Genomic DNA, 12961 nt, shown 5'->3' on the forward strand with positions numbered 1-12961 from the left:
AACTAGGGGATAAGGTGCCAGTTTTATTAGTACTATATTTGGGTACATATGATTTTTTGATCATTCATTATAACACTTTATGGGGCAAGGTGACCAAAAAATTGGTTGTTTTAGCACAGTTTCTATTTATTTATCTTTACAGCGTTCACCTGAGGGGTTCAGTCAAGTGACATTTTTATAGAGCAGATTGTTACGGACGTGGCGATACCTAATATGTATACTTTTTCTCATTTATTAAAGTTTTACACAATAATAGCATTTTTGAAACAAATAAATTATGTTTTAATGTGTCCATGTTCTGAGAGCTATAGTTTTTGTTTTTTTTGAGAGATTTTCTTATGTAGGGGCTCATTTTTTGCGGGATGAGGTGACGGTTTTATTGGTACCATTTTGTGGGACATACGCGTTTCTGATCACTTGGTGTTGCACCTTTTGTGATGCAAGGTGACAAAAATTGCTTGTTTTGACACAGTTTTTTTTTACGGTGTTCATCTGAGGGGTTAGCTCATGTGATATTTTTATAGAGCTGGTTTTTACGGACGCGGCAATACCAAATATGTCTATTTTATTTTTTCTATTTTTAACATTTTTCTTTCATTCCTTACTTGGGGACTTTTTTTTTTACATGTGAAACTTTTTTTAATTTTTTTATTTTCAACCTTTTATTTTTATTTTTTTTATTTTACACTTTTCGTCCCCCACAAGACCTCTGGGGGACATTTACTTCACTTTTTCTTTTTTTTTTCACTGTTGATTTCTCCTGTAACTGGGGCTGACATAGTAGCCCCAGTTACAGAAGAAATGCACCCCCTAGAGAGGCTGTACAGCATAATTCTGCGCTGTACAGCCTCAGAGCAGGGCTGATCGAGGTCTGTGAAAGACCTCACACAGCCCCTGCACTCTCCGTCACGGCGGTCACACGACCGCCGGGCCAGAACAGGAAGCGCATAGCGCTTCCTGCTCTGCATACACAGCGCTCGGTGAGCGCTGTGTCTGCAGCGATCCAGAAGGCAGGGACACCTGGGCACTGTCCCTGCCTTCTCTCTGGGTTGCCCTGCTGTCACTGACAGCGGGCAACCCGATCAGCAGCTGCACGATTAGCGTGCAGCTGCGATTTCTGAAAGGACGTTTTAAAACGTGCTTTCAGAAATAGAGGTCCACCCATAGGACGTTTATATCCTATGGGCGGACGGAAAGTGGTTAAAGTATGTGGATACCTGCTACTGAGGGATAATAAGAAAAGAAGTCAATGGACATCTAGATTAAAAGAAAGCTTCCAACTGCAGAAAACATTTATTGTGCATACAATTAACATCAAAACGTGCAATAACTAGATAACCATCTTTTCGTAGACTTCAAACTTGTACTGTATGCCATTTTCTTCCTGCATTTCTGAGGATATGCCTGGATATCTAAAAAGAAGAAAACACATTATAGCACACAAGGCACACAGCTTAGACATTACAAAAGAATTAAAGTGTACATTAAATAGGCAAATTTTGCCTTCCACAGTTTATGCAGGTAAAGGTTAGTTGAGTCCATGTGAGTACGAGAGAGCTGCTGGTTTCCACAGAAACTTTAATATAATCTGAGAAGTAGACGTCCTCCATGCTAGATCTAGGAAGTATACAGGAAATGATCCTGGAGCCATCATACCATGGTTTGACGTCCGACTCTGTGGCTGTACTGTGCTACTACTTAAGGCTGCAATACACATTCAATAGCTGTCAGCCAAATGATCGTTTGTACTACAGCCATCGCTCTTATTCCCCTAAATAGGGTCAGTTTGGTTAAACATGTATGTGTATTGTACAAGAGTGCAGAGAAAGCAGCTACTGGACACTTCTGTATTTACTCCACCCAATCCTTCTCTCCCCAACTTCATCTGGTAGGTGAGATTCGGGATCTCCCCACATCTTTATGGGGTATTTAGGTAGCGTTGTTATTATAGACATGCACAGGAAGCTGGTGAACAACAGAACATTTCTCCTAGAGGAGAGCAATTGGCTGAAAACTGGTATATTTGAGCTGTGAAACGAAAACCGTATTCACGCCTCCATAACACAGGGCTATAATGAAGGCCTCTGTTTCTCGTTCAATGCATTGGGGGACACAGTACCATGGGTATATGCCCAGCTACCACTAGGAGGCACTAGATCTAAAAAAAAAAGTTGGCTCCACCCGGGTGGGCTATACCCTCTCCACAGCACTAGGCTATTCAGTTTGTACCAATAGCAGTAGGAGAGAGAAACAAAAGCGAAGAACCAACATGTCCTGGACCGGGAAAGGAAAAGAGAACAGCAGCCAGGTGACAGGGAGAGTAAGTAAAAACAGAGGGTGGGATCTGTGTCCCCCAATGCATTGAACGAGAAACTGATTTTCTCGAAATGGCATCGGGGGACACAGTACCATGGGATGTCCCAAAGCAGTCCTCAGGGGTGGGATTGAAATCTCATGGAAAAAAAAAAGGGGCACAGGTGCAGGGGAACCATGTGACCCAACAGGACCAGGAGAGACCCTAGCATGAAATGGTTCCAAAGAAAAAAATGGGAGACCATCAGAATCCCAAGGACAGGTGCCTGGGAAACAAGGCCTGCAAGAAGGTTACCAAGGGAAACATTCAGCTCCACCCGAGATGGGAAAAAAATATATAAAGCGCTAGAGGAGAAGTGACAGGACCAGATGTCCTGCACGAGAATCAAGAGTTGACCAAGAATGCACTAGAGAGCCCGAGGAAGGATCTAGAAGAACCAGGGCTCCCCCTGAGGAAACAGGAGAGTAGCACAGCAACGTCTGTTGGTAGCGACCTAGCGCTCTGCATATGGAAGGATTGGAAACAACCTAGCGCTCTGCATAGATAAGGATCCCCAAGAGGACAGACCTAACAAGACAAAATAGACTAAAAGGGGGCCTGGCAGGAGATAAAATGCCTGGAAAAAGGACAGAAGCAGTCCTCAACCAAAGACTAAAATCTTTAAGTTGTCTCAGACCAAAACACGGCCAGTCTGTGGCCAACCACATGTAAAGGCCAGGGTAGAGAGGAAACAACAAAGCACTGGAGGCTAAACGCTTGAGAGAAATCATAACAAAGACTCACAAGGGAAGGGAGCGAACCTCCTTTCGCAGCAAGGAAGGGGGGCGGGCGGGAGAAACATCCTATGAGAAGGTGGAAACCTCTTCCTGACAGAGAAAACAGCCAACTCCCGGAGGAGGGGGGTCTAGGTAATGGTCAGGAGAAGGGAACGTAAAGCCTCTGAAATACATAATATCGCTGTGAAACGGAAGACCAGAGAAATCCCTGGCCACAAAGTCACAGGGAAAAAAGGAACCAGTCCCTGCAGGATAGAACATCCAGTGGTGATCCAGGTACTCTGCCAGGACTGGGCCATGTAACTCTGAAAACAAAGCAGAGAGGCAGTAACAACAACGCGAGTACTTCATTTATGAAATGGGGTAACACGGCTGTGCAGAATACAGTAATACTTTATAGGGTTGACAAAGAACAAACCTAGCATGATAGCCAACAACCTGCCCTTGGCAGAGGGAGTGTGGTTGTCTGGTGCATAACAGGACTGAGAAGTCTTGTTAAATAGTGCTCAAGCAATAAAATAAAAATCATGCCTAGCACAGGGGCAATGAGAAGACCTGGTGCACTCAGAGGGCCTGGTTCAGGAGGTACTGCACCGGGTGTTAGATCTGAACAGGCCAGCCATATACTGGATCTAACAATTGCAACTCTACTCCGCCCAAGAAGGGGGGAACATAAGGTTACCAGGTACATACTACAACCAGGATGGTTTGTTGGATACAGCGCCTTGAGAGATAGTACAAGTACGCCGCCGAGGACGACGGTAATGGGTGCAATATGCATACTAGAACCAGAAAAGAGGGATGAATACAGCCTCTGGGGATGGTACCATCACTCCGCATGAAGAGGGGCCACATGATTGCCTAGCACACATTAGATGCAGGAAAGGGCAATGCAGGAGCCGTATGGGACACAGATTGTACCAATAGGGCACTACAAATACTCTGCCTGAGAATGGGAGTAATCCGGCTGCATAGTGCACACTATAATAAGCGTGGAGACTTGGCTACAGCATCTGGAAATGGCATAGGCACTTGATAAAGGAGTAGAATGACTGCGTGATGCCAGGAACCAGACAGGTGTAATGGCGAGTAAAAGGGCTGTGTAATGCAGATCAAAAACCATACAGGTATAAAGGCTACAGCGTCTGGAGATGGTACAGGTACTCCACGAAGGAAGAGAGTAATACGCTGTGTAATGCAGACTAAAAACCAGACCGATATAAAAGGCTACAGCATCTGGAGATGGAACAGGTACTCTACCCGATAAGTTAGTAATACATTGTGTAGTGCAGACTAAAAACCAGACGGATGTAATGGCTACAGCATCTGGAGATGGTACAGGTTCCCCACTTAAGAAGGAATCAAGGTAGCTGCATGATGCACACTAGAGCCAGACAGGTGCCATGGCTACAGCGACCGAACATGGCATGTATACTTCACCTGTGGTGCAGACTAGAACCAACAGGTGTAATGGCTACAGCCTCTGGAGGATACAGGTACTTCACCTAATAAAGGAGTAATATGGTGAACCAGGGGTCCCCCCTGTAATATGTTGCTTGGTGCACGCTCGTGGAAGGATGGTGTATTGGCTACAGCATCTGGAGAAGTAATACACCTGGCACACTCTCTGACTAGGACAGTGTGTTGAATATAGCCCCTAGAATAGAATCCAGATATCTTGGACTGAGGAAGTCTGCCGGATACAGCATTTGGCAGTGGTACCAATACCCCCCTGTGAAGGGAAAGGAGTATGTACCTGGGACACCACATAGGTGTGCTGGCATGCTAAACACGGTGACTGATAAAGCACCACGTACTGGAGAGGCGGCAAGCTGACTTACCTGTGTGGATAATATCCTGTGCAGCCAGGGAGTGCCATCTGAAAATCGACCCTGAAGAGGAGAGGTTCCTCAGTAGATTTTTGTCTTTGACCACCCAGATAGATTCTGTATGGTGGAAGACCGCCTGATGCTCTGTTCAGAGTCAGAATCGGTGCAGAGGTGTCCCCCGAGGAGGCGGGAGATGCGGCAGGGGAGAATACGTCACCAGCCTCAGACCTGTCCTGGGGGTGACCCAAGGATGAACGGGACATAGTTGCGACAACCCGAGGTCGTTTGCAGGACCTGGTGTCTGAATGTGAGTGTGCCTCGTCCGCTGAGGAGTCCCTGGGAGGGGCAGAGGTGGCCGCAATTTGGGCAGGCAAGCGGTCCAGCGACTGCACGATGTATTGGGAGAGTCGTACAAGGTTCCCTATGGCGTGGGACAGGGAAGAGGCCTATTCAGCATGAGAGACAAGAAGGGCCTACTGCGCACAAACAGGGAAGGCTGACCGCATGGCAACTTTTTAGCGCAACAGGCGCATGTAAAATACATGGCGACCAGGAGGGGGGGCTAGGAATGTCGTCTCTGGAAGAGGAAATGGGGGCTGATAGGGAGCCCAAAAAAAGAAAAACAGCCAGCCAGAGGCTGTCCTACCGGACTCCAAATGCTGTGTCCCCGAAGAGGTGCTGCAGCTGCAGAAGCATGCAAGGAGGATTGCTGGCAAGATGGACACTCTTCAGGGAGGGGAAAAATGGTCAAAAGGAGCACCAGGGGCCCGAGGACAGGCCGGGGAAGATGCGGCCTAGTTCCTAGTAGAGAGAAAGGCCGGGAGAGGCATGGGTGGCCAGGGAGGAGAAGGATAACCGGGAAGGGGGGGTTGTCTAAGGAGGGACCTAAGCAGGTCCCTAAGTAAAATGAATCCCATCCCCTGGACAGAAAAGGGGGGGTTAACCCGAGACGCAGGGTCACCCCTTCGGCAAAATTAACACTTATGTGGGATTGCCGGCAGGCCACTGCGGATGCAGTAATGGGGGACTGGCGTAGGCACTACAAGTACGTGCCCGCAGGGGGTGCAACTAAAGTGGTAATCCACGATGGAGCCCCATCCTGTAGCAGGACGAGACCTGCAGAAGAAAGGAAAAAAGAATAAAATAAAAAATAAAAATGAAAAGCAGCAAGACCTGCAAACAGAGCAGGTCATGTCTGCCTCTTACGGACACTAGACTAAAACGGATTAGCCTAGTGTCTGTGGAGAGGGTATAGCCACCTAGGCGGAGCCAACCTTTTGATATCTAGTGTCGCCTCCTAGTGGTAGCTGGGCATATACCCATGGTGCTGTGTCCCCCAATAACATTAACGAGAAAACCTTGCTTTAGATTCTGGTGATCACTATAAATCAATTTCCAAACGTGCCAGCTGCAGGGAACATGATCATCAGAATTGGTAAATTTTTCTAATGAACATATGCAGGAATCACTAATGAGACCAGGGATGGGCATCCAGCATATCATCACTGCAGCGCAGGAAACACTGGTTGGGACCCACTGAGTAGTGGGGGATTGAAGCCTTGATAATCAAGCAATTTTTATTTTTATTGTCACATTCCAAGAGCTATAACTATTTTTCTGTAGATGAGGATTGTTTTTTTGCGATACGAACTGTAGTTTTTATGGCACCATTGTACATATAGCTTACTGGTTACCGGTTATTAAATCTTTCTGGGGTGGGGGGATGGGAAACAAAACCAACACTGCCACTGAGTTTTACCGTTGTAATCTTTTTGACATTCACTTTGCGGCATAAATAAAATGATAACTTAAGGGTACTTTCACACTAGAGTTAGAAGACTCCGGCAGGCAGTTGGATCCGGAAATCCGTATGCAAATGGTTATCATTTGTTTCTGGATCCAGATGCGGATCCGTCTAACAAATGCATTGCAATATTGGATCCGTATCTCCGATGTCATCTGGAAAACCGGATCCGGTATTTATCTTTTTCACACATTTACAGGTCTGCGCATGCGCAGACCGCGAAACCGGATAGTTTTTTTCCGGAACACTTGGTACTGGATACGGCGTTAATACCTTGCAATGCTGCAGTATTTTCTCCGGCCAAATACCGTAAAAGGGACTGAACAGAATGCATTGGGACAAAACTGAAGCGTTTTTTTCCAGTATTGAGCCCCTGTGACGGAACTCAATACCAGAAAACTTTCAGACTAGTGTGAAAGTACCCTTACTCTCTCAGTCAGTACGATTACAGTGATACCAAAGACTTTTTTTTTTTTAATAATACTTTTTTTTTTTGTTTTACTACATTATTAACCCCTTAGTGACCAGCCGGTTTTGGGCCTTACTGACCAAGCGTTTTTCTTCCTTTTTTTCATCGTTGCCTTCCAAGAGCTATAAACTTTTTATTTTTGCGTCTATATAGCTTTATGGAGGCTTGTTGTTTGTGGGACAAGTTGTCGTTTTTAATGGCGCCATTTTGGGGTACACATAACTTTCTGGTTTAACTTTTATTAACTATCTGGAAGGGAAAAACTGCAATACTGCCACTGCGTTTTTACGTTATAACTTTTACGGCGTTATTTTTTTGGTATAAATAACATATCTTTATTCTCTGGGTCAGTACGATTACAGCGATACCAAATACATATAGTTTTTTTTACGTTTTACTACTTTTTTGCAATAAAACCCATAACCATAACTTTTTTATTTTTCTTTCTATGGAGTAGTGTGATGGCTTGATTTTTGCGGGGCAACTTGTATTTTTCATTGGTATTATTTTGGAGTAAATGACGCTTTTTGATCGCTTGTTATTACGTTTTTTTGGTGGCAACTAAGAATAAATTCATTTTTTTTTTTTTTTTTTAACGACGTTCACTGTAGGGGATACTTTACATGATATTAACGTAGTCCGGGTCGTTACGGACGCTGCGATACCAAATATATGTGGGAGATTTTTTTCATTGAAAAGCGTATTTTAATTGAAAAAAAAGCGCAATTTTTTTTTATGGGATTTTTTTTATTGAATAAATGTTTTTTTTTATTTTTTTTTACCACTTAATAGTCCCAGAAGGGGACTATAACAGACAGCTTTTTGATTGATTTTAAAATGCAATGCACTATCTAGGTAGTGCATTGCATTTTAATGTCAGTGCTATTCTGACATTGACCAGCAGGCTGCGCCAGAGAGAAGCAGCCTGCTGGAAATTACTCAAGGCTGGTCTGGGGCCTACATCAGACCCCTGCCAGCCTTCACACACATCAGCACCCCGCTATCGCATTTGTGGGGTACTGATGGGAGACAGAGGGAATCCGCTCCCTCTGTCAGCACTTTACATGCGGCGAGCACCATTGCCCGCAACATGTAATGTGTTTAACAGCCCGGATCGGCACTCCTGCTGTTAGAGACGTGCAGCGCTTAGACTGGGCTGCCATAAAAAAAAGCAGCAGCCCAGCCTAAGGCCCCTTAGTGACCGCTGTAAAAAGGCGTATGGGTGGTCACTAAGGCGTTAAAACCCTCACAATTAAAACCCTTTATTTTAAAAACAACAACAAATTTGGCCATATTAGGAGAGATTAGCTCCTGCTGCACGGGTAACTGTATAAAGGCGGTGGCCTAAAATAAAGCCCATATTGGCAGTCATTAAAAGGGAACCTGTCACCTGGATTTTGTGTATAGAGCTGAGGACATGGGTTGCTAGATGGCTGCTAGTACATCCGCAATACCCAGTCCCCATAGCTCTGTGTGCTTTTATTGTGTAATAAAACTGATTTGATACATATGCAAATTAACCTGAGATGAGTCAGAGCTTGAAAATATGACTCTTCTCTGGTCACAAGTAAGATATGACTCTTATGTTAATTTGCATAAAAGGCAGGAAGTACAAAAATGCATAATACTTTTTAAAATTCTTCTGCAAATGAAATTAAAAGTGTAATTTATATGTTTAGGGTAACACAATGAACATTTAGAAACGCTCAGTGAGGGTAGCATAGTAGAGGTGACAGGTTCCCTTTAAGGGGTCAACAGTAATTTTTAAACCATTTGCTTATATTCCCTGCACTTCCGACAATTATTTTTAATCCTGGACAACCCATTTAAGCTTGAATATCTTCTATATCTCGTTCCCCTTCTTCATCCTAACCTAATAAATTATGTAGGCAAAAAGTTGTGGATAGAAGGAAGTAGAACTGCAGCATCAGACTGCACAGGGTGTGTTTGTAGTCTGTTACCATAGAGACATAGGTCTCCATAGGAGCTGCAGGCATAAAACAGGATATTTTTTAATTTAGACTGTTAAGATCTGTAGACTAAGGGCGTCTTCACACGCAGCATGAAGGGTTCCACAATCCAGAAGGTGCGGTGTGGAGCGGAGGCACGGAACCCCATGGAAGCACTATGGAGAGCTTCCGTGGGGTTTCTCTCCATGTCTCTGCACAGCAAAAAAATAGAACTTGTTCTATTATTTTTTTTTTTTTTTTTTGGTGCGGACGGATCACGGACCCATTCAAGTTGAATGAGTCTGTATCCGTCTGCGGGAACCGCACGGATGTTGCACGTGCATTGCACGGAACGGCCGGGCAACGACCATCAGCATGAGCCCTAAGAGAAACATTATGTTCATTTAATTTAACTTACTCTGGGAGCAGCTTGTATGATTGGACATCAATTTCTGGCAAAAACGTGTCACATTCAAATTCCTGTTGAATTCTGGTTAGAAATAGTCTCTGGTTCACTGGCTTGTTCATAACTTCCTGTAAAAAATATGCAATAAATATCAAACTGATGATACAAAGGATAAAAAGCTACAGACTGCTAAGCAGATGAAATGGTGTCTGTGTAGAAACGTACAGAAGCAAAACTGCAAATGAACTACAATTTTGCAGACATTTTTTTATTTAAGTGTTCAACCCCTTTCTATATAACCTAGTAGGGAATATGGATCTCAGAGGGAGGCTCTCTATAAACTAGACTGGAGAGCCACAAACAAGTGGCAGCTCTTAGTCCTTCCATGTAATACATGCATAGCCATTCATTTGACTGGCTGCATTTAATTATATTATTTACTCTGTAGTGGCTATTGCAGAGCAAAGGAGACGCCAAAGACCACGCTACCTGGTGAAATCAGCCGTTTGCCAGGGGCCTCAGGTGACGGACCTATGAGAATGTCACATTAAAAGGAATCTGTTCGCTCCTAAACACCCCCCAAACTAAAATAAGCGGCATATAGTGCACATGAGGCTGAGTCCGGTTATACTCGCTTGCACTTTGATGCTGTACTCCGACAAACCAGCAGTGAAGAGTACTGAAAGGACTCTAGTACTCATCTACATAATGGAGAGGACTCCTCTCAATGTGCTTTACTGCTGGTTTGCGGGAGCACTAGGGTTGCACCGGGTATCGAATTTTCGATACCCAATCAATACTTTTGTACCTGGATTGATACGATACCAGGATTTGCTATTTTCCGATGCTAGGCTGTGCTACTGCGCAGCCTAGTATCAGTTATAGAACATGACACGCGCCGCTCTCAGCGTGCACCATGTTCTCCTTATACCCAACAAACAAGAACAAATATATATTAATAATACATTTTTATTGAATATCATCATAAAAGACAACAAAATAGACAATAGTTAATATAATATAATTAGCAGTAATGCAGTAGCGCTGCGAATCAGTGGCACACCAAGGATACACCGGATAAATGTACCCCTTATATACACCCCTCCTAATGGCTTGATAATACAATTAGTACGGAGAAAAACCATCTCCTCAGCAGGCCAAAGGAGAGCGTGTATTGTAATAGTAATACAGGTGATATCTAACAGAGCGAGATGCAACAGTTATTAAGAATAGCATCAGATGTCAATAAACATATATAAGACACCTACATGCGTTAATCCATCCGGAGCCCATGTAACAACAACCTGCATGTAACCACCAGTTAAGCATATTGTGGGGGACAAACCTTAGAGCCTTGGTGAGCACACCCCCCTGCACTTTGATGCTGTACTCCGACAAACCAGCAGTGAAGAGTACTGAAAGGACTCTAGTACTCATCTACATAATGGAGAGGACTCCTCTCAATGTGCTTTACTGCTGGTTTGTGGGAGCACTAGGGTTGCACCAGGTATCGGATTTTCGATACCCAATCAATACTTTTGTACCTGGATCGATACGATACCGGGATTTGCTATTTTCTGATACTAGGCTGTGCTACTGCGCAGCCTAGTATCAGTTATAGAACATGACACGCGCCGCTCTCAGCGTGCACCATGTTCTCCTTAGCAGCACAGTGGAGAAGGAGAGAGTCCCTACACACTGTGACGAAGCTGCCGCCAATGAAGAAATAGCACTGAGGAGGAGGGGAGGTGCTGTTGCCACTGCACCACCAATGAATATAATTTACCCCTAAATACAAATTTAGGCTGTGCCTGCCGGCCGCATCACATATCCGGCCTCAATGACTGGGCATGGCGATCAGCTGCAATTAACCCGAGGTGCGGGGTAAATTATATGCAATAGTGGTGCAGTCACCCCCCCTCCTCCTCAGTATTATAATCATGTTCATTATATTCATATAACCCATAAGGTGGCTAAAGTAAAAAAAAAAAAAAAAAAAAAAAAAATTATATATATATATATATATATATATAAAAAATTACATTTGCTTTTTAGGGGAAAGAAAAAAAAATACAATTTTTACATTATTTTGTGGAATTTATTTACAGTGTTCACTGTGTTAAAAATAACTATTATGTCGGTCCGTACAATGATGATAATGCCATATTTCTGTATATTTTTTACTATTTTTCCTTTCCTCCTGCAGGCTGTCAGCTCTGCAACTGCCCTGCAGACTGACAGGGAGGGGGGGGGGCTTGGGATGTATGCTTTAGCTGTTCACATCTGTGGTTTGGTAGTAGCTAGAGATGTGGGCTTTGTATGCCAGAATGACAACAATATCTTCAGTACACGGGAAGATATCACTAAAATCGGGATACAGTTTTTTGTCCCTCCCCAAAAAAATAGGATTGGACTGTTCTAATTATAGGTCGGACGTCCCATAAAATGCGGAATGCACGCAGCTTTTTGTGGTGTTTTATTTTTTTCAAAATGTTGGTATCATGAGAACCCTAGGGAGCACAGTGTTGGATTACCAGTGAGTATGAAATTGCATACCCGGACTCAGCATCACTTGCTTTCTCTAGTTTAGAGGGTTATTTTAGAGCTGACAGATTCCCTTTATAGTTGTTGCCAATGATGAATGGTCTTTTCTGAAGAGTACGAATGTCCTGCTATGATGTTCTACATAATTGACCCAGGATTAAAGGAAAGAGGTAAAAAAGCAAGGATCTACAATACCCAGTGCTACAAACTGTCCCAAATAATACAGGGTTTCTGTTAACACCAATGTACGGCCTTGATTTTTATACAACAATGAAAATAAAAGAAAAAACAACTTCATGCTCCAAGTTTCTTTGGTAAAAGAAATAAAGCTCCTTATTATAGACGATGAAAATCCGAGTAAGAAAAATATGTTTAAACATGAAGCGTTGCTTTTTAGGCAAAAAGGAAATTAGCATTCTGAAAGCTCCTTTCATGTTTTCCATCTATAAAGATTGAGGAGTCATTTACATTAAAATGGCTTAAAGGTGCAGTAAATGCGGCGAGTGTAGGAAGAATATACGAAACCTGCACTTCTGAAGTAGCTCAATCATGGAGGCTTTCAATAACAGACATAATGGACAAAAACTGGCTGATTAAACTCACAGGAAACAAACAGCAAGCATTTACCAGTTACAGATGTAGAATGACACTTAAAGGGGTTGTCCAGCATTAGAAAAATATGTCTGTTTTTATTAGAAAAAAGCACCACCCTATCTACAGGTTATGAGCAGTACTGTAGCTCTATCCTATTGACTCCAATTGAGCTGGGCTGCAGTCTAATGCCCAACCCATGGACAGGAGTGGTGCTGTTTTTGGCTGACCTCTAGCGCATGACTGCTAATGTCAGTGATTGGCGGTAGGACCGATCCT

At 43.6% G+C, this 12961-nt stretch overlaps 1 protein-coding gene across 1 annotated transcript in view; it reads right to left on the reverse strand.

The window, feature by feature from the left end:
• Positions 1 to 1268: 1268 nt before the first annotated feature.
• The window catches only part of DHFR (dihydrofolate reductase), an 88990-nt gene continuing 77297 nt past the window's right edge, over positions 1269 to 12961 (reverse strand). Inside the window, exons 5-6 of the mRNA XM_040421495.1 lie at positions 9560 to 9675; positions 1269 to 1412 (exon numbers count right to left, since the gene is read on the reverse strand). Of these exons, the coding sequence (XP_040277429.1) occupies positions 1331 to 1412; positions 9560 to 9675 (198 nt within the window). The 3' untranslated portion in view covers positions 1269 to 1330. The remainder of the gene's footprint in view (positions 1413 to 9559; positions 9676 to 12961) is intronic.

The sequence above is a fragment of the Bufo bufo genome, chromosome 2, assembly GCF_905171765.1.
Source record: "Bufo bufo chromosome 2, aBufBuf1.1, whole genome shotgun sequence".
Lineage (NCBI taxonomy): Eukaryota > Metazoa > Chordata > Amphibia > Anura > Bufonidae > Bufo > Bufo bufo.